At 52.6% G+C, this 22,585-nt stretch overlaps 1 protein-coding gene and 1 long non-coding RNA gene across 6 annotated transcripts in view; one reads left to right on the top strand and one right to left on the bottom strand.

Annotated features, from left to right (window-relative positions):
* Positions 1-1,208: 1,208 nt before the first annotated feature.
* Positions 1,209-21,358, top strand: IFT27 (intraflagellar transport 27). Of its 4 annotated transcripts, none has more exons than XM_067010124.1 (7): positions 1,209-1,663; positions 8,789-8,868; positions 9,196-9,255; positions 10,897-10,956; positions 12,964-13,081; positions 13,997-14,106; positions 21,122-21,358. In XM_067010124.1, the coding sequence occupies exons 1-7, from the start codon at positions 1,630-1,632 to the stop codon at positions 21,218-21,220; spliced, it is 561 nt and encodes a 186-aa protein (XP_066866225.1). In that variant the 5' UTR covers positions 1,209-1,629; the 3' UTR covers positions 21,221-21,358. The 4 variants fall into 4 exon arrangements, with proteins under 4 accessions (XP_066866225.1, XP_066866223.1, XP_066866224.1 ...); XM_067010122.1 differs by having other exon boundaries at positions 1,231-1,663; positions 8,712-8,868; XM_067010123.1 differs by lacking the exon at positions 12,964-13,081 and having other exon boundaries at positions 1,232-1,663; positions 10,897-11,131.
* Positions 9,374-22,585, bottom strand: part of LOC136792297 (uncharacterized) — a 57,203-nt gene continuing 43,991 nt past the window's right edge. Inside the window, exons 6-7 of one of the 2 annotated variants that reach the window (XR_010835928.1) lie at positions 22,499-22,584; positions 9,374-11,867 (exon numbers count right to left, since the gene is read on the bottom strand). This is a non-coding gene — a long non-coding RNA (uncharacterized lncRNA). The remainder of the gene's footprint in view (positions 11,868-22,498; position 22,585) is intronic. The other variant, XR_010835929.1, reaches the window with a different exon arrangement.

Here is a 22,585-nt window from a genome sequence, read left to right as displayed (position 1 = left end):
TTGAAGCATTCACATCGATTTATAGAGCGTGTGTGTGTTCATTGCCCTGCACAAGGCTGGTAGCCAAACGAAAGGCATGTGACGGTGAATCCTGGGGGCAGGCGTCTCCCCTAAGGGGCTGCTCTTCCCTTTCAGCACCAGCCATCCCAAGGGAACCAGCGAGGGTGAGAAGAGGGGTGCATGCATCTGGCCAACATATGACAGTGATGATAAACCCAATCTGTCCAGATAAATCTCTTCTCATTCATCCATTCGTCACCGCTGAGCACCAGCTATGTCCCAGGCACCTACAGATGTTCTCTCTTCTCAGCCTCAGGACAACCCCAGAAACTAGCCCCTTTTAAAAATGAGGAAACAGGCTCAGGAGTGAGGCGACTTGCCCAGGTCAGGAAGACAGCAGTGACTGCAGACTGGGGTTCCTGACCGCCAGCAAGAGGGGCCTCCCCGGAAAGTCCACAGATACATCCGGAGCCTCTCTGTGGGATGGGAAGTGTCCCGGAGGCTCGCTTTCATTCCGTATGTGGTATGTGATACACTGTCCATTTTACAAGAGGGACTGGACTCAGAGGAAAGTACAGCCTGCAATTCCGGAGTCCAACGGCTCCTCCACATCCTTCACTTGTCCTTGTTCCACAGACATCACTTTTAACACTTTCATATTTTACATTTTAAAGCGCACAATATCCCTGGGCTTTAAAAATCAGATTCCCCTGCGAGATTGATGCACCTTACGGCCGCGCTCCCCGGAATCTGGGACTTGGGGGAGCGACAAGAACCTCGGCGAAGTCAAACCAGCCCAAAGCTCCGCCTGGGCAACGGCACCTCGTCCACGGGGCAGGCGCCGCTCCAGCCTCCCGCGCTTCCGACCGGCCCACTTAGTGGGCGAACCCACATCCAGAAGGGCAGGAGGATACGGCGAGTCCCCCATTCCTCCAGAAGATGGGCCAAGCCAGTGTCTGGCCAATCAGAAAGGTTATTTTAACACCGCTTCTGGACGCACGATGTCGGAACTGCTCTTCCCTGAACTTTCAGGCCTCCCTCCGCGGGAGGCGGAGGTGACTGACATGTCCTACAACTATTAGTCAAGCGAGATAAGCTTGAAGAGCAGATACTACTACGAATTATCCTGCGAGGAAATGTAGTTAGCCACGCCCCCTCTTCCCACTGGTCTCCGTGAGCCTTCGGGGTGGGAGCTTTTGATGGCAGCCAATCGACGGTCAACAAGGAGGAGGACGACGAGGAGGAGGCGGGGCAGGCGGGCTATGGTTTCGTGGAGAGCGCATCTGTCTCCGTGCTTACGGCCGGAGGGTTGCTAGGTCACTATTCCCGGACCGCACTGCCAGGGGCTAGGCCGAGTACGAGAGCCGCATCACCTCGCTGGCACCTTCCAGGCTGCCTTCTGAGGCCTTGAACCTGGTCCCATCTGGCGCTCCTGTGCGCCCCGCTGCGACCCTAGCGCCCGATATCCTCCCCACGGGCTGTCCGGAGGGTCCAGGCCCCATTGTCCTTGTCCCCACCGCGGCCACAGGCCCCTTGAGCGTTAGCCCTCCCCACTCCCCTTCCCAGGCAAGGCCACCAACGCCTCCAGCAGCCGCTCTTCTGTCTGGTCCGTGGAGGTGGTTGGTTACCATGGTGAAGCTGGCAGCCAAATGCATCCTGGCAGGTGAGTCTGAAAACTTACGAGTGAATACAGCCTCCGGAGTCCAGAGACTTCATAAATTGTCGAGAGCTTTTGTTCACGTAAATTGTCTACCCTCTTTCCCTTTCTCTCTCGCAAAGGCGAGTTAATGCAATTACTGATAGAGTAAATTTCATTAGGCGTGGAAGAATTTATCTTCCAGAGCACATTTGTAGCTCCAGGTGGTTTCCTTCACTCCCTGTCATACTCTGAGACCACCGTCACCAATTAGAGCTGTACTCAGGAGGAGTAGACTTCTTAAGAAAATCAGGCTAAGCACACCATAAGTGCTTCAACTAAACCAGGCGCTGTACCCCAAAGTTAGGCATCAGTGACTTTGGTGATCTTTACTTATGGGATTTTTTTTTTCCTAACCCCAATCTTATACAAACAGGTATAGGAGACAGTAATGTACAGTTGACCAGAGTTTGCAAAAAGCTATGTGTGTTGACTTTAAGATCCAAAGTTACTGGGCTTCCCTGGTGGCGCAGTGGTTGAGAATCCGCCTGCCGATGCAGGAGACACGGGTTCGTACCCCGGTCCGGGAAGATCCCACATGCCGCGGAGCGGCTGGGCCCGTGAGCCATGGCCGCTGAGCCTGTGCTCCGCAACGGGAGCGGCCACAACAGTGAGAGGCCCGCGTATCGCAAAAAAAAAAAAAAAAAAAAAAAAAAAAAAAAAAGATCCAAAGTTACCGTGCTGCCTCATGGTCAGGAGGACTTAAATGTTGAATCCCCCAAAAGTGGGAATCTTTGTTTTGCTGACTGAAACATCCCAAGCACCCAGAACATATATGTAGAACATAGTAAGTACTCAATAAATATTTGTAGAATGAATGCCTATGTGGCACGCACATTTGTGGTGTTCCTGCTCATTTAGAAAAACATTTGCCTGCATTATGGACCTGGGACCACAGAGCACAGATGTACTTTCCTGAGTCCTTACTGCTTGTCAGGCACGTGCGTTTCATTTAATCCTGTCACAGTAGGTAGCACCCTGGGGTAAGTGCCGGATTGTTTTGATTTTACCGAGGCACTGAGGTGAAGTCTCTTGCCCAAGGTCACCCCCTAGCAAAGGAAGGTCATAGGCAGGATTTCAACCCCGAGATCGGCCTAAAATTCCTCCAAAATTCTTAACTTGTGTTACTGTTGAAACCTGTGACCTTTCTGGGTTTATCTGACCAGTTCAGGAAAGAAGCAGTGAGAAATTATGCAGAGGAAAAAGAGATCCCTTTTTTTGATTCCTCTCTTCCAGACCGAAAAGGATGGTATTTTTAATGACTTTTCCAATTTGGAAATAAAAGGGTCACACAGAAAGTTGACTGACCATAGTCAATCAGATTATACTGAGCAAAAGAAATTAATGGTTCCCAAGAGCAGTGTCTAGTTTCCAGAGCACCAGTGGGGGCAGTATTGTGTAACAAAATTAATTCTGTTGTTCCTCAGATTGGCTGTGTCCTCTTGGACAAAGCACTTCTCTGAGCCTCGGTTTCCTCATGGATAAGGTGGGATCGTTTTTCTCTGAAGTTAGATTTTTTTTTTTTCTAAATGGGCTTCTCTCTCTATTCTTTCTCCTATTTCTTTTTTAAATCAACTCCCATCACGAGGCTAACTTACTGAGCACCGTCTATGTGTCAGCACTGTGCTAGACCCTCACCACAGGTCATCTCAACAGCCCTATGTGGGCAGGATTATTGTCGTTCTCCTCTGCAGATGGGGCAGCTGAGACCCAGAGAGGTTAGGACACTTGCCCTGGGTCACACAGCTGGATTTGGCTGAGCTGGGATCTAGATTCAGGTGATCTGATTTCCAGAGCTTTGTTCTTAGCCCCATCTTAGCCCCACTCTACCATCCTCAGGCCTCAACTCGAGACTCCTTGCCCTTCTTTATAGCCACACCCTCAGGTCCTAGTTTTACCTGATTTCATTCGCTGCCTGGGAAGTCATTCCTGAACTCCAACCTAGCCCTCAATCTGAAGCCTCCTTTTGAGGCCTCAAGGGTATCTATCTCCTCTTGGAAGTTTTCAGGGGCCAAAAGACCTCAGCAGAGTGAATCACTGCACACAGCCCGACCTCCACCACCCATCAAAACCTCTTTCTTCACCCCACCCTCACCACACAGGCCCCCTCACTGGCCAACTCTTTATTTTATCTTATTTTTTAAAACAAACACCACATTTTAAAATATATTTATTTAATTTATTTATTTGGTTGTGCCAGGTCTTAGTGGCAGCAGGTGTGCTCCTAAGTTGCGGCACGTGTGCTCCTTAGTTGTGGATCACCAGCTCCTTAGTTGTGGCATGCGGACTCTTGGTTGCGGCACGCATGTGGCATCTAATTCCCTGACCGGGGATCGAACCCGGGCCCCCTGCATTGGGAGTGCAAGTCTTAACCGCTGCGCCACCAGGGAAGTCCCCCGACTGTTTAAAATGGAGTCAATCTGCCTTTTTTCTCTCACATAACTAGTCACTGGGGGACCTGATAATTCAAGTGCTTATTCAGTCCACATATTTACTGAGCACCTACTATGTGTGAGTTGCCACGCAAGGTGCACTGGGAGTACAAGGGTGAACCCGGCCAGCCCCTGCACTCAAGGAAGTGCTGAATTGTGCATAATAGCTTATAACGATGCCCTTTGATCCCAGAGAAATACCTCAAGGCACAGCTGCTAATTGTTCTGATTCAGATGGAGAGAAAACAACACTTAACATTTATCTATATTTTTTGTGCTTCCAAATCACGTAAATGTTACTTAATATATATCAGGCACTGTACATGTTAACTCATTAAATCCTCATAACAATTCTATGAGATAGAAGCTGTTATCCCCATCTTGTAGATGTGGCAACTGAGGCCCAGAGAGATTACTGACCCAGGGCCATACAGCTCGTAAGCGATGGAGCTGTAGTCTGTGCCCTGAGTACCATGCCGTGTTTACTGCCTCTTGACATACATGGGGATGACAAACCTGGCTCCCTGGAGGGCTGCTCTGATGTCACGTCTCATGCCACCAGCAGTGAGCCGCACTAGCCACGCAGGTAAAGACAAAGGGGCGAGAAACCACCTTCAGAGGCTGGGCAGGAAGGACATGTTGGAGCTCTGCCTGGCAGAGACTGGGCAGGATTAGGATTTGGATTAGGGTGACCTGAAAGGAGGTTATCTTTGAGGAATTTTCAGGGATCAAGAGAATAGGACCGTAGAGCCCAGATTTTGTGTAAGGGATGGCCAGAGACAGAGTTGGAAGGTGGGGAGGGGCGTACAGCAGAAAGAATCCTTTGACAAGCTCTGTGTGAGAGCGTCCCCGGAGGGAAGCACTGTTTTATGAAGATCTGTCTGTTGATGCCAAGCTCGGGGTGGGTTAGAGCAGGGAGGAAAACAAAAAGGAGAGAGGGCCAGTTGGGAAGTGTTTTCAGTCCAGACCTAGTCAAGAAAACAGAAAATACATTCGGCATTTCAACAGAGAGAGTTTAATATATGGAATTGGTTCAGCGTGTGTCAGAGAACTGAAAAAGCCAGAAGACGATGTGGTGATGACACAGAATTGGTGGGTGGAGGTCAGGGTTGTCAGAAGCTTGAAGAAGAAGCTCCCTCAACCCTGAGCTGGGATCCAGACCTCTGAGGAGGGGGCACTGCCTGGCCGGGGTGTTACCCAGTGTGTGATGCCAGCACATGCCACCCATCACTAGGACCCATTGCCCACTGGCCAGGAGCTCAGCCCCATGTTTAGGGTGAGAAACCGCCAAACCCATTCCAGACCATCCTGAGGGTCTGTGTCTTGAGGCCACTCCTGGTACCAAGTGCTACGTGAGGCAGGGTCCAGGCAAAAAGCTGAAACTACATAGGTGCCTCGACAGTGAGGATTTAGTGTGGGGTGTTCATTAGACAGGTACCGGAGGACTGGAAAGACAAAAGGGGACCCGTAAGGCAGCACAGAGAGTAACTGCAGGAAGGCGCCTCATCCCAGGGCTGCGGGACGAGAGGGGAGAGGGCAGGATGTCGGAACCTCGAAGCGCAGAGGGTGCTGGGAGCTGAGCTGCAGAGCTCTGAGAAGGGGACGCTGCCCACTGACGCTGGTGTCTCCGAGGGGGCATACTCAGGCTGGTCCAGAAGTGCAAAAACACAAAACAAAACACAGTTGGAGGCGGCGACTAACCTTTGCTGCTGGGTGAAGGCCATCACTAGGATAACACTAAGAGAAACACCAAGCAAAGGCGAAACACCAAGAAAGGGGGAAGGAGCAAGTCCCCCCCGCCCACCTCCCGCCCCCGCCTTCCAGTCTTGCTCCTGCGCTCACATTGGCAGAGCCCGACAGGAAATCCCTGGCAAAAGAGAAACGCGTGCGGAGCCCCAGCTCCAGCATCACAAGGCACAGCGTGGATGGGTGGGTTTGGGGCTGAGACAGGAGCCCAGGTTGAAGTTTGAGGTCACTAGGGCATAACGTTGGTCATGACAACAAAGGAAATGTGGGCTGGAGACACAGAGAGCGATGTAAGGAATGAAGAGGAGGCTGACTGAACTTGGGAGGCAGGAGGAGGAGCCTTCAGAGGCGACCGTGGGTGAAGTCTGGGGACATCGAGAGTGGTGAAGAGAACAAGTGAGTTAAATGGGCGAGACTGCCCAGGACCCGGCCTGGCTGTAGGCGCTGACATGCCAGTGGAAACACCCACAGGGTGCTGGAAGCCCAGAGCTTGGGAGAGGATCCTGGCACGAGAAGTGACAGTCAAGGCAACGAGAGCAAGCGGGGCCGAGGAGATGGGAACAGAGGCCCAAGGACAGGCCCACAGGAGTGTCCACAGTTGGGAGGCAGGCAGAGCAGCAGGAGGGCCGGGCCAGTGCGGGCTCACCGGGGCCAGAGGGCTGCCGGGGCCGGGGTGCTGCTTCAAGGCGACTCGTCCTTCAGAGGCATTGGGGAACGTGAGGACTGAGGAAAAACCACTGGGCTTGGCAATTATGAGGTCGCGGGGGACCTTGCATCGTGCCTCTGCGGGTGGCACCCTCTCCATCAAGCAGTGCACCCACCCCCCGCCGTCACCCGTGGGCTCAGCCTCCCCCAGGGAAGTCCTCCCCGCTGATGAAACCCCTCGTCAGCTCCTCTCCTCGCTGCACCCTCAGACGCCTTGACTCTCAGCTTGTGCTATGTGATTTTGCACTTGTCCTTCTGTTGCCCTGCACATGTGTTTTATCAGTGGTCTCCCCTTCCTGGGCTCACTCGGATCCCTCCTCAGCCGACACGGGAGGTTTTCCAGAAGTGTGGGTGACTCTGACTGCCAGGCAGAAGCAAGAGTTATGAGATTAACCAGAACAAATCTGTGGGGAACTTCACAAGCGGGAAGAGCCAATTTCCAACCGGATTCAGAAGCAGAGTTGAAGTCGGGAGGGTGGATGCAGTCACTGCACACGATGTGCTCTGTTTGCCCTGAGATGGGTGGGTACCCGGTGAAAGTCCAGCCCACGGTCGCCCCCACCCCCGGTGTCCCGGAAGGCTGCGGGGGTGAGGACCTGCAGGGGCAGTGTTAGAAATGGGTCAGAAGGGTCCCTGAGCTCTAGGAGAGGAGTGGGATCTGGCGGAGAGAGGGCGATGTTGGAATCCTAGGCAGGTTACCCAGCTTCTCTGAGCCTCCGTATCTTCATCTGTCAAATGAAGCTAATGATAGTCCCCGGCGGCGGGGGCGTGGGGGGGGGGTGGTGGAGGCTGGGACCTGGGGGCTGGGAAGGAGCGAATGAGATCGTATGAATGGGTCCATGACAGAGGCTCACCCCATGTTGGTTCCCTTCTAAGAAGTGATGGCAAATAGAAAAGCAAGACCTGAGTAGTTCACTCAGACCTGAAGGAGTTAACGTGAAATGTAATGCCACGAGTAGGCAAATAATTGTCTCGCCAGAGAAAATTATAGGTGAGAAAAGTCAAAACTGAAACGTGAACAGAGCGGCAGGCTATCAAGGAGTCAAGTAAAGAGGCGAGTTGAAGGTGCCTGTAAAACGGGGTGAAGGTGAGACGATTACATCAAGGGCTGCAAGGCAGAAGGGTGCGAGCGTGGAGATCGTGCTGAGGGTCAAGGGGGTGAGAAAGCAGCAGACAGGTGTTCTGCCAGGGCGCTGGGTGACGGAGGGAGAATCAGTGTGAGACTCTCAAGGTGGGAGAGGTCTTGCAGATGAACACAGTGCGGTATGAAAGGAAGCCACGCAGAGCCACCGGTGGGGGCGTGGGGAGGGTGCAGGAGAGTTAAGGATGGGCACGGAGAGCCTCCAGCACCCTTGGGGGCCCGGGAGGAACTCCAGAATAAATTGCCCCTGACCACCTTGTGGAAGGTCCAGGTCTCAGACTTGAAACTGTGACATAGATCTTTAGTTTCCAGGTACCAGTTTATGGGGCTCTCCACGAACAAAGAGAAGCCGAGGAGATGGAGCCGGTAGGTATGAGACGGGCTTGGAGGAACCAGTGGCTGTTGCCGATAGACTTAGAGGAGAGGCCCTGGGGAGATGGTCCCGCAGTGGTCACAGATGGGTTACCAGGAGGTGGAGGCGGAAAGCGTCACTTGGAAATGGGCTTCAGGATGGCAAATGTAGCCCCTGACTTTTTGTTTCTCCTCGATTTAGAGACCCACCCAACTCTCACCCTCTCCCCCCCCCCCCCCACCGCAGAAAAGTATGCAGGCTTCTCAGGATGGGCGCTCTAAACTCAAAGTGGTTCCATTAGAGAGCTGAACCTGTAAGTCTGTACCTGGTCACGCTTCCTTACCTTCAAGACTTCAAAGTAATTTCAAGTCTGAAAGGGACAGGTTTTCCCCATCGGGTGTGTTTCAGTGGAAGAGTGTCAGTTCTATTTCCAGGGCTCAGAAGCCCTCCTTCAGCTCTGTTACCTTCTGGGTGGGGGTTTGTAGATGAAAGGATTAGCCCAGAAGAAAAGAGACTGGCCGTCATGGGTTTGGAAGACCGGTCTCACGGACCCGCTGCCCTGCCAGCGACCCCGGAGCAAGTTCCCATGAGAATCAAGCACCTTTTCCCTGAGAACTCATTGAGGTTTTCGGTTTCTAGACCAGCGTTCTGGAATGGGAGCGCCTCCAGTCAGCTTAGGATGAAAGCGGTGTTTTTCTTCTACTCTGACCTCACAGGAGACCCAACCGTGGGCAAGACTGCCCTGGCCCAGATCTTCCGCAGCGACGGAGCCCATTTCCAGAAGAACTACACCCTGGTGAGATGTGGGCGTCGAAGGCCTGGCGGAGGATCAAAGACAAGTGATCAGATAACCCCGGGGCAGTGACTTTCCCAATGTCCTTAAGAAGCCCTAAGAGGTCTGACCGTATGGCCACAAGCCACGGGGCACGGGGCAGTGTGCGGAGCAGCCTGGCGGGTGGTCGGCCGGTCACCGTGTGCGGCTCGCTCGTGGGCAGGGGGTTGGACGAGACCAGGGCCTCTCTGACTTCCACACCAGAAGTGAGTCAAGAGCACAGACACTTGAGCCGGGCACACGCGTCCCCTTGGGACCCCAGACGAGCGTGTTCTCCCTTTTCCTCCACAGACAACGGGGGTGGATCTGGTGGTGAAGACGGTGCCGGTCCCTGACACAGGGGACAGTGTGGTGAGTGGTGCCCTCGCCCCAAGGGGGCTCAGTGCCGCCCCAGCTGCGCCCGAGGGCCCCGTGGTCGCTGTCCTCCTCCCTGGCGGAGAGGCACTGCTGTCACCGGCGGGACAGCGACTTCCCCAGCTCTCGCCTTCTCAAGGGGAAGATGTCAGTCGAGAGACACAGAACGGCTTTGAGTACTGAGAGTTTTATTAAGCACAGCGAGAGGACGCTCCCAAGAAAGAATGAGAGCGGGCTCTCTGGAAACCAGAAGCAGCCCGCAGTGGGGTGGGGTGGGGCCTTTTAGAGCGGTGGTCCCTCCCTGTGTCCTGCCTCAGTTGACCGACAAGTTGATTGACAGCTTTAGGTTCTGTAACTTTTCTCCTAGTGCACAGGCGCTTGCGCCCACCCGAGCGCCCAAACCGCAATGCTAATGTATTACAAGTACAGCACAGTGAACCCCAGGTTACCTTGAGACCCATTTGAGGTCTTGGCGCACCTGCACCGACCTGTGCTGGTAGGTTTTTGTTGCTCGGTCCTGATAAGGCTGGTGGTCCTTAACTAGAAGAGGGAGGATCTCTGGGTGGGCTCTGATCGCTAGTGTCCAGGTTGGGGAGGGGAAGATGACCCCGTCCAGGATGGGGCGAGACCCACTCCTGTCTGAAAAGTGCCAGGACTTGGCCTAGACTTGTCTGAGCATTCAGGAACAGGCTGGGGGGGGGGGGGCGGGGGGACACGGGAAGCATCGTATGGAAGGGATGAGGAAGAGGAAGTGAGGAAGACCGGGCTCTGGGTCTTACCCTCAGAACTTACCGAGCATTGAGGTTCCTAACCGGGGTCCCTCTGTGGGAAGCCCCGACCCTTGAAATTGAATTGCAAGATGCTAGGTTTGCATGTGCTTTTCTGGAGAGAAGGCTTAAGAATGGCTAGATTCTTAAGGAGGTCCATGAGCAAAAAGCAATTTTAAGTACCCCGGATACAGTGAGAAGGGATAAGGTGAAAAAAGCACCAACAACCAGTGTGCAAAGCAGAGGAGGTTGCTGACCTTCAGACAGCGTGCGCCAGAGGCCAGAGCCAGCGGGAAATCAACGGGGAAGTTAGGGGAGACTTCCTGGAATGGCAGCATTGGGGAGGGGCTCTCACCTGGGCCGGTGAAGGTTGGGACACGGGCAGGAAGGGTCGTCCTGCGCCCTCTGCTAGAATCACACCTCAGCCATCCAGAACCATGACAGACTGTCCTACTTTAAACGCCTTCCCCGGGCCTCCTCGGTGACCTCCTTTAAAAAGGATCGTTTTCAGATTTGAAAATCAATTTGGTTAACAAAGTGCAGGATGACCTTTTGGAAAACGGAGCACTTGTCAGCCTGTCTAGCATTCTGTTCTGCCAGGTGGGAAGTCAGCTTGTTCCTGGTATTTTTGCACTCAGGGTTAGGAGAGGTGAGATGCCGCCCAGAAAGAGCCAGTTGGGGTGGGAAACCCTTGTACGTGAGCTCGTTCCTCCTCCCACCGTCTTCCTCGTGCCTTGGGCAAAAGACAAATGTGTGTGCACGTGCGCATGCGTGTGTCACCCCGAAGGTGCGCTGGGAGTCCTATCGGGGATTTGCAGCCAGGGGTTTCCCCATGTGTAGGCTTTCCTGGGACCTGTCTTTCCGATTCCAGGAACTCTTCATCCTTGACTCGGCCGGCAAGGAGCTGTTTTCTGAAATGCTGGATAAACTGGCAAGTAGCATTCTGTCTTTTTCCCAACTATCACCACCACCTCCCGCCAAAGGTTTGCCCCTTAACAATGCCCTCAAGGAAATTGCACTTCACTACAGCCACCGGGAGAAGCTACCATGGCCACATCCTGAAAGGGGCATTCCTCCCAGCCTCGGGGTTTGTGGCACCTTGGCAGGTAGGAGCAGCTCTTGCATGGGATTCGTGACTGCTCCCCCCCAGCCCTGGGATGGCTGGCTCCCAATGCACCAGAGCTGTGCACCTCGGTCCTCGCAGCCCCCCACTCCGGGGCCTCCCTTCTCTGGAGCAACCCCCTCCTGGGGGTGTGCTTTCAGCCCTCCTCCACCTCCTGGGTCTGGAGCAAAGATTTCCTTCCCCGCTAGGGGGTGCCCTAGAGGCCCCACAGTGAGGCTCACCTTCCCAGCCCACCCCCTGGTCCCACCTAGGTTTGCTCTGGGACCTGCCCCTGCTGCTGCCCCGGGCTCATCCAGCCCGCCCAGCCTTCCTCTTAGGATCCAGCTTGCTGTACCTTCCAAGGTAACGGTTCCGCTAATGTGGGCCAGTGAGCTACTTAGAAGGTTTGAGGTCTCCAGAGCCCTCCCCTGCCTTTCCAAGAACAGCTACATTTTAATAGAAACTGTTTGCTGCCGCCCTTTTTTTTTTTCGCCTAAGAGAAATAGATCTAATGATGGTAATTTCACGCAGGGCTGGCCTCACACAGCAGTTCTTGGTGTTTTCCCACGCGGCTCCCATGTACGCCGTCCAGCGCAGCCCGGCGGAGGAGATGATGTGTCTGGACAAGTCAGGGTCACACGCTGTGCATGCTGGGTCCCCTCACTGGGGCCTGCAGGAGGGAGGTCTCTCCTGCCCGTGCACAGGGGTGGTCCGTGTGACTCTAGCTAGAGCTCTTTAGTCTGTGGAGTGAAGGTGTGAAGGGAACATCAGTTTAGTCCAAGCTCCTCCCATCCTGGACACCTCCAGGAGGGGAGCCCGTGTTGCCTTAGGGGCAGGAGGGTGAGGCCTCCAGAGCCAATTCTGGGCTGACCTTCCAAGGACAGCTGGAGGGAAAAGGATGCTCCCTCACACCCTGGGAGGTGACAACACCCCAGAAATGAACCAGGCTCTAATTGTGCGGGATGGGGCTCCCCAGAGACCAGGGCATCGCCAAGAGTCACACGCACCAGGACTAGCCTCACAGCCTAAGCAGGGCTGCCCCGCGGCCCTGTGCCAGGCGGCAGGATGGCCCAGGAGTCTGAGCAGCCCCTGGAGGTGCCAGCCCCTGAGAGCGTAGCCCTGGTTCTTCATTGGGACAGCGAACCCTGTCCAGTTGCTGGTCCGGTTTGGATTAGGGCTGATACACTGCAGGAGAAGCAGAAAGTGCCCTTTGCCTTTTGAAAAGCCGGCCCTTATTAGGAAAATGTAAGCAAACCAGCCTCCAGTGAGTGGCTAATGAAAAAAGGATGCTCTTTCAGGCCTACAAAGCAGAAAAGCACATCACCTTGCATAATAGTGGGCCCTCTATAAGAATGAATAGAAGAATGAGTTAATGGAACCGGGGCAGGCCAAGCGTTTCTGGGTAGAGAAAAGCCTCAACCCCACCCTGGTGTTTAAAGCCTGTGTGACCTGGGCAAATCAGTTACCCTCTCTGAACTCAGTTTCTTCAGCTACACAGCAGGGATCTTCAGACCAGCCCTGCAGAGTTGGGAGGTTTCACAACGGTGCACAGAAAACGCCCAGCAGAGAGCCTGGCGTGGATGCGAGCTCTCGCCCTCGCCGTCACCATCCCGGAGCTAGGCCTTCCCCGCCACTTCGCCCAGCCCTCCCATTCATTCCTGTGGGTGAATCGTTTTCTTCTGTGGACGCGGCTCGGTTTTCTGATTCACACCCCCTTTAGAATCTTTCACTCCCCTCTGCCCACGTGTCCCTTCCCTTAGAAGGCCACATTTCCTCCCAGTCTAGAAGTCACTTTCGCTGTCAGTGACGTGTCCCCATCCTGTCCCCCTTGCACAGTGGGAGAGTCCCAACGTCTTGTGTCTCGTCTATGACGTGACCAACGAGCAGTCCTTCACCAACTGCAGCAAGTGGCTGGAGAAGGCTCGGTCACAGATTCCAGGCGCCACCCTCCCAGGTACGAGCTGCAGGCATCCAGGGTCTCCAGCAGCACCTCTGACCTTCAGGTTCAAGAGCACAAGGTCACCGCAGAAATGGCTGTGGGTGCAGAAAAAGGGTGCCCTGGTCTTTGAGCGTGATGGTCTAGACTGTACCCTGGCTCTGCCTCAGCAACCACGGAAACCTCAGTGAGTTGCCCCACCTCTGTGAGTCTGTAAAATGGGCCTGCTGACGCCCCCCCTGGCAGGGTTATGGGGTGACTCAAGATAATAAGGGGGAAGGTGCTGTGATAGGAATATGAGCTGTTATTTCCGGAAAGCTAATCCCAGGGAAGCAGTCCTCATTTTCTCCTGTATGTGGGGCACCAGTAAACATGCAAGGCCCATTTTCACTTCTGAATGCTCTCAATCAGTTTATTTTTCATCCCTATGTGAGATCAACAAATTCTCCTCATTAGAGACCAGGGAAAGCGATCTCCAGAGACAGGCTCAAAAATTAGCCTCAGCGGATGCAGCTGGCAACAGAACCAAATTACCTCTGAATCCCTGACTCTGAGCCCAGCCCTCAGATTAGTGTTAATGACCGTTTTGAAAGTTTGCTCCGTGTGCTAGGAATGATCGCAAATGCTCACATCGGTTTGGTCCTCGCCTTCACGGTTTGCAGCCTTAGGGAGAGGAGGCGGACAGGTAGCCAGGAGGTCTAGCAGAGGCGCTGAGCGAAAGCTGCAGGTGCAAAGCGCCGGCCTCCCGCCCTGCTGCGGCCCTCGGGGGCCGGTGCAGGGTCTCCGGTCATGCTCGTCACCTCGGATCAGGGAGCCTCTCTCAGATGAGGTTTTACACACCTCAAAATTAGGCTGTTTGCTCTTTTATCTCTCCAGCCGTCCTCCCAGACGGCCACGGTTAAATGCGGTGCTCCGATTGTTTCTCTCGAGTAGGTGTGCTGGTGGGGAACAAGACAGACCTGGCCGGCAGACGAGCGGTGGAGTCGGCCCAGACCCGGGCATGGGCACTGGGCCAAGGCCTGGAATGTTTTGAAACATCCGTGGTAAGTATTTCCGCCTGTGCCGTAGCCAAGTCTGGAGCGGACCTCGGCTGGAAGCGGCTTTTCACATGACCTCACATGCATCGAGTTGTTGGGCTACCATATGCAGAGCCTAATTTGGAGCGGATGTTTACATCCTTAGCCCAAGATCTCTCCTCAGTATAGCAAGAGTCACTCGTGTGTTACAAACAAGCAGATCAGCCAGCCAGCCAGCCCTGGGAAAAGCTGGATCTCAATTAGTAAGAAACACAAGTGTATTGTGTTCGGTTACAGTGACGCTTGATGTTGGCCTGAGACATCTTGGGTTACGGTGTTGTTGGCACATTATTTCACAGACTCTCAAAAATCAGCCCCATGATCCAGGAGCTAGCCCCCATTCCCCACTTTGTGTTGGGGTGAAGTGACTGGCCCGTGAGTCACGTTGACTCACGAAGGATTGAGCCAGGACTAGGATCCCTGACTTCTGGTTCCCCTCCGTGCTCCCTGCCCCCACCTTGCCGCAGCCCCCGGGAGACGCCAGGCCACAGAGTGTCCTCTGGTATATTCAGCAAGAGCCCTTGGGAAGAGGGACGGTAGAGGGTTTTGTTCCCGGCCCCTTCAGTACCCGATAATCATGGTTTGGGCATGTTCACAGTGTTGTGGGAAGCTCCCTCCTATGTGGGGAGTTCTGAGGTCCCGGCCTCCCTGCAGCCAGCGTGCAGGCACGTGACCCAGGCTACACCAATCAGAAACACTCGTGTGCTACCATGGAAGGGGCTCAAGTGAAGACACGCCCCTGCAGGATCCCCCAGAAACACCCACTTCAGAACCAGCTGCAGTGCCCCTTCCTGGGGTTGCTGGGGAGACTTGCCAGGTCTGGCACAGCCTGAAACATCCGTGGTGGTAACTTGGACTTCATTCCTGGCCTTGTGGCCTCTGGCCCTGACTGATTCCTTGGTTCTCTCAGAGAGTCAGTGGGCTAGTTAATAAATAGCCCTGAGGTCGTTTTCTACTCAGACTCTCCTTAAGCTACAGGCACTCTTGTTGTTGCATCTATGAAATCTGGCAAATGCTGCTATTCAGTTGCTGTGTGGATGTGAATTTCTTAAACCCCCTCAAAGCAGGCATGCTTCCTTAGGGGAAGTAGCGAGTGCAGGCAGGTGCTCTGCCCTCCGATTGGCGAATAGCAGGACTAGCTGTGGGCCGCTCGGTGCATTACTTAACCTGTTGATGCCTCAGGTTCCTCACCTATAAAGTGGGGATCGTAAAATATATCCCTCATTGAGTAATAAATATGAGAATTAAGTCAGATGGTGAATATAAAAACAGCACGAAGTCTGAGGCATAGTAAACGCTCAGTCAATGTTAGCTTTTTAAAATATAAATATTCCCTCTAGTAATCTCATTTACGCTATTATTACTCACTAAGTCCTTGTATTCCTAGATTGTGCAGAGATAAATATCAGTTTTGCCTCTGGTCCAATGATCACAAATGCTAAATTAGTGAAGTTCCAATTAGCAGGCTTTTACTGTACAGAAGGTTGCCCATCTTTTATGCAGGACGCCTTTGAGCAAAGCAGTAAGCTGTACCACCCACAGCAAACAGTATCTTCCTATTCCCTCGTCCTCCATTCACATTTATGAAGTTGCCTCCTTACCCCAATATCCCACGTTCCCTGGAACTCTTGACGGGGACTCAGAAATTAACACCCACTCCCAACACTTCCATCACCAAAGGCCACTGGGCTGCATGTTTAAACTCCGGTCGGGTGTTTGCCGCTACACGATTGAAACGGGAGGGTATAAATGATGTCTGACGAGGCGCAGTTAAGCACTTGGTATTAACTGTGCAAGTTAACTAGCCCCCTGCCCCCCGAGTTGATGCCAACAAAAGCACCACCGGCAGCTCGGTTAAGAAAGCTGTAATTAGGGCTTCCCTGGTGGCGCAGTGGTTGAGAGTCCGCCTGCCGATGCAGGGGACACAGGTTCGTGCCCCTGTCCGGGAAGATCCCACATGCCGCGGAGCGGCTGGGCCCGTGAGCCACGGCCGCTGAGCCTGCGCATCTGGAGCCTGCGCTCCGCAACGGGAGAGGCCACAGCAGTGAGAGGCCCGCGTACCGGAAAAAAAAAAAAAAAAAAAAAAAAGCTGTAATTAAAAAGGAGCTCTAACCAAATGCCATTTGAGATGCAGCCAAGTCCTGACACCAAGCCCATCTCCTCCTCTCTTTCTAAATGCAGCCATAATTGTCCTGCAGACCTAAAGGAGGTACCTACATGGCCATTTGATTTCTTTTTTCTTTATAATTCCATCCCCAGAATATACTCATTTTAAAACTGGAGGTTTAAAACAACAAAAAAAAAAACTGGAGGTTTTGTACCCTTTGACCACTTTCACCCGTTTCTCTCACCCCCGTCCCCAACGCCTCTGGCAACCACCAGTCCACTCTCTGTTTCTGAGTTTGTTTTTTGTTAGATTCCACACATAAGTGAGAACATAACAATATTTCTCTTTCTCGGCTGGCTTACTTTGCTTAACGTAATGCCCTCAAGGTGCATCCACGTTGTCACAGTGGCAGGATTTCCATCTTTTTTATGGCTGAATAGTATTGGTGTGTGGTGTGTGGTGTGTGGTTATGTGTGTGTGTGTGTGGTTATGTGGTGTGTGTGTGTGTGTGTGTGTGTGTGTGTGTGGTGTGTGGTTATGTGGTGTGTGGTTATGTGGTGTGTGTGTGTGTGGTTATGTGGGGTGTGTGTGTGTGTGTGGTGTGTGGTTATGTGGTGTGTGGTGTGTGGTTATGTGGTGTGTGTGTGTGTGGTGTGTGGTGTGTGGTTATGTGGGGGGGGGGGGTGTGTGGTTATGTGGTGTGTGTGTGTGCGGTTGTGTGTGTGTGTGTGTGTGGTGTGTGGTTATGTGGTGTGTGTGGTGTGTGGTTGTGTGTGTGTGGGGGGGGTTATGTGTGTGTGTGTGTGTGTGTGTACCACATTGTCTTTATCCATTCATTCATCAGTGTACACTTAGGTTGTTTCCATGTCTCGACTACTGTCATGACTATTCTCTTGGCAGTGAAGATGGGGATCCAGCTATCTCTCCAAGGAAGTGATTTCGTTTCCTTTGGTTACATACTCAGAAGTGGGATTGCTGGATCATACGGCAACTCTATTTTTAATTTTTGAGGAACCTCCATACTGTTTTCTATAGTGGCTGCACCAATTTTCATACCCACCAACAGTGCACAAGGGTTCCCTTTTCTCCACATCCTTACCAACACTTATCTCTTGTCTTTTTGATGATAGCCATCCTCACAGGTGTGAGGTGATAATCTCATCGTGGTTGATTTGCATTTCCCTGACGGTTAATAATTATGAGTACCTTTTCATGTATTTGTTGGCTGTTCGAGTATCTTCTTTGTAAAAATATCTGTTATTCGTCCTTTGCCTATTTTTTAATCAGAGTATTTGTGTTTTTGCTGTTGAGTTGCACAAATTCCTTGTACATTTTGGATATCAACCCCTTGTCAGATGTGCGGTTTGCAAATATTTTCTCTCATTCTGCAAGTTGCCTTTTCATTTTGTTGATGGTTTCCTTTGCTGCGCAGAAGCTTTCTGGTTGGTGTAGTCCCACTTATTGATTTATGCTTTTGTTGCTTGTGCTTTTGTTGTCATATTCGTAAAATTATTGCCAAAAGCCACTGACAAGGATCTTTTTCCCAATGTTTTCTTCTAGGAGTTGTTTTGGTTTCAGGTCTTAAGTTCAAGTCTTTAATCCATTTTGAGTTAATTTCTCGGAGGTGTAAAATAGGGATCCAGTTTCATCCTTTTGCATGTGAATATCCAATCTTCCCAGCACCATTTATTGAAGAGATTATCTTTTCTCCATTGAGTATTCCTGACTCCACTGTCAAATATTAGATGACCATATATGTGGGGCGATTATTTCTGGGCTCTCAATTCTGTTCCATTGGTCTTCGTGTCTGTTTTTACGCCAGGACCGTATTGTTTTGATTATTATAGCTTTGTCATGGGGTTTGAAATCAGGAAATGTGATGCCTCCAACTTTGTTCTTTTTCAGGATTACTTTGGCTATTCGAGGTCTTTGCGGTTTCTCTTTGACTTTCTAACACCCCTCAATATTTGGCATTTTCACACCAAAAATTTAAGAGCATTTCTTTAAACAGCAGTTAAAAGTTTAAAATGCATTGTTGGGCTTCCCTGGTGGCGCAGTGGTTGAGAGTCCGCCTGCCGATGCAGGGGACGCGGGTTCGTGTCCCGGTCCGGGAGGATCCCACATGCCGCGGAGCGGCTGGGCCCATGGGCCATGGCCGCTGAGCCTGCGCGTCCGGAGTCTGCGCTCTGCAATGGGAGAGGCCACAGCAGTGAGAAGCCCGCGTACCACAAAAAAAAAATAAAAATAAAATGCATTGTTTATTACTGCAAGAAGTTGGACAGTATTAAATAAAAGCAAGTTCAGGAAAGATCCATAGGGATGGCTTCCCTTGCAGGAAGGTGAGGGGAAGGGAACTGATGTTTGTTGAGCACCTACTGTGTGCTAAGTGTCTTGCACACATTATCTACTTAGGCTTCCAACAGTCCTGCCGCTATCCGTATCTTACTGATGACAAGCAGACTCAGAAAGACTGTGTTGCTTTCCTTGATTGCCCAGCTAACGAGCAGTGGAACCAGCACTAGAACACAGGCTGGCCTGTCCAGCTTGATAACCTTCTAGAAGGGGCTCTGGCCTCCCACAGAGCCTACTTTGGGAGTCTCAGGGGCAGAATTCTAGGCCAGATTAAGCACTAGTCTGAGCCTGCTCTAAAGAGTCTTCACGCAAAGCAGAGCTACTCTACAGCTGTCAAACGATGTCAGCAAGATTATGATTCATCATTTAACAAAAGGATTCCTATCATTGGCAAGCCCTCCTAATGCATTTGGAAAATGGTTCTGTTTACATCTGCTATTTCAGGAGCACTCCATGTGTATAAAGAGACTTGCCTCCACTGAATTCCCTTCTTTTTATGTTGTGTTCTCCGAAGATCTGGCTCTCAAGAGCTTTCAGATTCAGTTAGAAATCCTTGTGCATGTGCTTTTCAGGCCTCATTCTCTTCCCACTCAATGCTTAACTATACTTGCAACCGACGTAACGTTTTGCTATTTGACTTTGGCGTAGCCTAGGACATTATGCTCTGAACAGTCAGAAGTGTCTTGCAAATATAACTGAGTTATTCTTCTTATGTCCTGCTGAAGAGTGACAGCCTTCCGGTCCTTGGCAGTCATGAGTTGAGTATAGACGCTCGTCTGGGCCACCAGCTGTCCTCTCATTTCTCAGCACCCTCTCAGCACTGCCACCTCTGGTTCTGCTCTTGGTGACTTGTCTCCTCCACATTTGGGACAGGAAGTCCGGTAACTTTCTGCAGGAACTGGTTTCCTTTTGCACGCTTCTGTCACCCCAGCTGGCAGAGTGAAAAGGCTGCTCTTCTCCAATTTGGGGCGTCTGGATTCTAGACTGGGCTCTGTATAAACCAGCTGGGCCGCTGCACCCCTGGGCCCCAGACTGCTGTCTATAAAACAAAGGCACTGAGCTTGATGACTTCGTTCCATCCTTTGGTTTGGAAATCCTTCCGTTTTGTTGGGGATATTTCATTACCTCTTATCAAGGCTGCACTTTTGCCATCAGCTACGGATTGTTTGAAAACGGATTCTTGTGCATTCATAGTTTGAGCTACTGTCTTGAAAGTAGTGGATGCTTTCTTCTGACAACTTATTTCTTTAAAAAAAGTTTAAAATACCCATGGATGCACACATAGAGAGTGAGAAACGATAGCTAAGTGGAGAGGGTACCGTTTTCTTTCTCCCAGAGCCTGTCAGGCTCACCCTATAGGGCTGGTTCTTCCTACCAGATGAAGAAAATCTAGGGCAAGTTCCAGAACTTTTCTGATCTCTCTCAGATAATAAAAAAATCTTTTGGGCACCTGTAGTCACAAAACTATTCATTATTTCGCTTATTAAAATGCCCAGTCCTGAGTGACTGTCAAAATTTGTAAAGTGAGCTTCGCCTCCCGAGCGTGCTGTGGTAAGCAGGGCCAGGCTGCTGCATCTGTGTTTCTGGACCTGTGCTTCCCCACCAGCTCACTTCTGTTGGGACCTGCCGTGGCCCCTCTGGACTTGCCAGGTGTCAGAGATGCCTTCCCTGCCCCCATCAGGGGCGCTCTCTCACCTGCGGCTTCCACCTCACAGGTGATACCTCCTCAGGCTAGGACACCTCCTCACCTTTCTTGCGACCTCAGTTCCGGGCCGTCCATTCCTGTTGGGACCCATCACCCTCCTGGAGGCTGTCCCCGTGGAGTCCCTTTAAGACAGCTCCAGGCTGGGCTTCCGCTGGGCCCGCTGCTGGTCCAGGGAAGCGTTGCTGCAGCCCCAGTTTGATAGAGGAGGCATTGCAGGCCATCCCCAGTCTCCCCTCTCCTGCCTGGCCATCCAGACAGCCAACCCCAGCCTCACCTTGATGCTTCCCAGGCCTGGGTCCAGCACTGGCCTAAGTCCCCGGGCTGCAGGCTTCCTCTTGGGACCCTCCCACTGACCTCAGGACGAGGGAGAAGTGCCCGCATCCTGGGGGAAATGCCACAGCACTCCCCGACCTCCATCCTGTCTGGTCCTCCCTCCAGAGTGGAGGTCCTTGCCATCTGTTGTTTTGCTTTGACCTTTGGGGCCTCAGTCAAAACTAAGCGAGAAAGAGTCTCATTTTAACATCCTGCCACACACAGAGTGAGAGTGGCTAAACGTACAGGCTCTGCAGAAACAGGTCTAGGTTCAGACTCAGCTCCGTCACGGGCAAGTGTGTGGCTTTCGGCACGTGACCTTAACCTCTCCACGTCTCAGTTTCCTTCCTGTGAAACGGGAGGAATGGTAGTAGCTGCCCGGAGTTGTGGGAAGGAGAAGTTGGGGCAGAGGGCAGAGCACCTGGCAGGAGGGCAGAGCGGGCGATGCCAGCTCTCTGTGACAATCCTAAAACCAACCCACTGACTTCTGCAATTTGTCTCTCCAGAAGGAGATGGAAAACTACGAAGCCCCCTTCCACTACCTGGCCAAGGAGTTTCACCACCTGTACCGGGAGAAGCTGGAGGTTTTCCAGGCGCTGGTGTGAGGGGCTGGCTGGACCATTCCCCGCGATGGAACCTGCCCGCGGGCTCCGTCTCTTCAGAAGATGGGAGAAGATAGAGTTGCCTGGGCACTTCCGATCTATCGTGACAGCTTTAAATAAAATGAGGAGGGAAATGGAGAAGCAGCAGCTCATTCCATTCTTGGTCGGGGCAGCCCTGGTGCCATTTTACGCTTTGGCTGCTGCTTCCAGAGCAGCCTGCAGTGGTGGGGGCTGGTGCTTGTGACAGCGGGTGTCCTGCCCTCCCCGAAGGACCTCCCCGCGAGAGCCCACCCCACAACTTGCCGTAGTTGAGGTGCTCAGCTTGGAATCTGCCACATGGCCAGGGGGCTGGTGGCCCTCTCCTTATTCTAGCAGATTCGACTTTGCTGCCTGTCCGGCTGTCGACCTTGCTCTACCGTCCCTGGCAAAAACAGTGCCCTCTGCCGGCTGCCCTGGGTGCCTCTTCTTGATAAAGACCCAGCCCCTCCCAGCTGCCGGGAACCCTGAGCTTGGCACCCAGGGAGCCAAGAACGAGGCCACTTTCCTCTAATGACCCTCCTCTCAGCAAGCCGGGAAGCAGTCATAATTCTTTGCACTGAGCTTGACGGTTTTCCATCCTGCCTCTGCTGCCAGATTAATCTTGCTAAAACACCACTTTCATCATTTCACTCCCCTGATTAAAGACCCATAGAAGTTCCTCATTGCCCCTTACATCAGGGCTGCGGCCGAGGTCTGGCATTGAGGGTGGCCTCTGACTGTCGCCCTCACCCGGGGGTCTCAGCTTCTTTCAGCTCCAGGGCCCCAGAGGGTCACCACCCTCTTGGTGGGAGTGGGGGTGCCTGTGCAGGGTGCTGGCCTCGGCGGTAGACAGATTCTGGGTCTGTCCCAGTGACAGCAGTCATAATGGAAATTAACTCTGGTTCCTGTGTATGACCTGCCATGTCTCTACAAGAGCTGAGCACATTACACACATATTAGCTAATTTAATCCTTACAACGTGGAGTCTTGCTGTCCTGCTTTTACAAATGAGGAACCACAGTCAGAATCATGGACGCCAGAGCCCGGCCCACAGCCGCCGCCCTCTGCGTCCGCCTGAGCTTGGCCGGGAGCAGGAGGAGGTGATGGCTGGGTTGCCCCTCAAGATCACGGTGAGAAGTGAAATAACACGTGAAGGGCATCGGCCACGTATCGACCACCCCAGGCCCCTGCCATTCCCCCCCCCCCCCCGTCACTTCTCAACACAAACTCACTGTAGCCACAGCCATCTTCCCAGTGACTCACTTCTTTCGGAAGATAGGGGCCTGCAATTCGCCGGGCATCTTCCTAGGCACTGGTCACAGCAAGCTGTTGGTCTCTTGGCCCGTGTTC

The sequence above is a fragment of the Kogia breviceps genome, chromosome 12 (assembly GCF_026419965.1).
Source record: "Kogia breviceps isolate mKogBre1 chromosome 12, mKogBre1 haplotype 1, whole genome shotgun sequence".
In the NCBI taxonomy this organism is placed as follows: Eukaryota; Metazoa; Chordata; class Mammalia; order Artiodactyla; family Physeteridae; genus Kogia; species Kogia breviceps.
This window is presented reverse-complemented; position numbering and strand designations above follow the sequence as displayed.

Excerpts from the sequence above, each read along its gene's own strand:
- IFT27 (XM_067010122.1), top strand. Across the intron at positions 9,256-10,896 it reads CTGACACAGGGGACAGTGTG|GAACTCTTCATCCTTGACTC; the intron begins GTGAGTGGTGCC and ends TTCCGATTCCAG. Across the intron at positions 14,107-21,121 it reads AATGTTTTGAAACATCCGTG|AAGGAGATGGAAAACTACGA; the intron begins GTAAGTATTTCC and ends TTGTCTCTCCAG.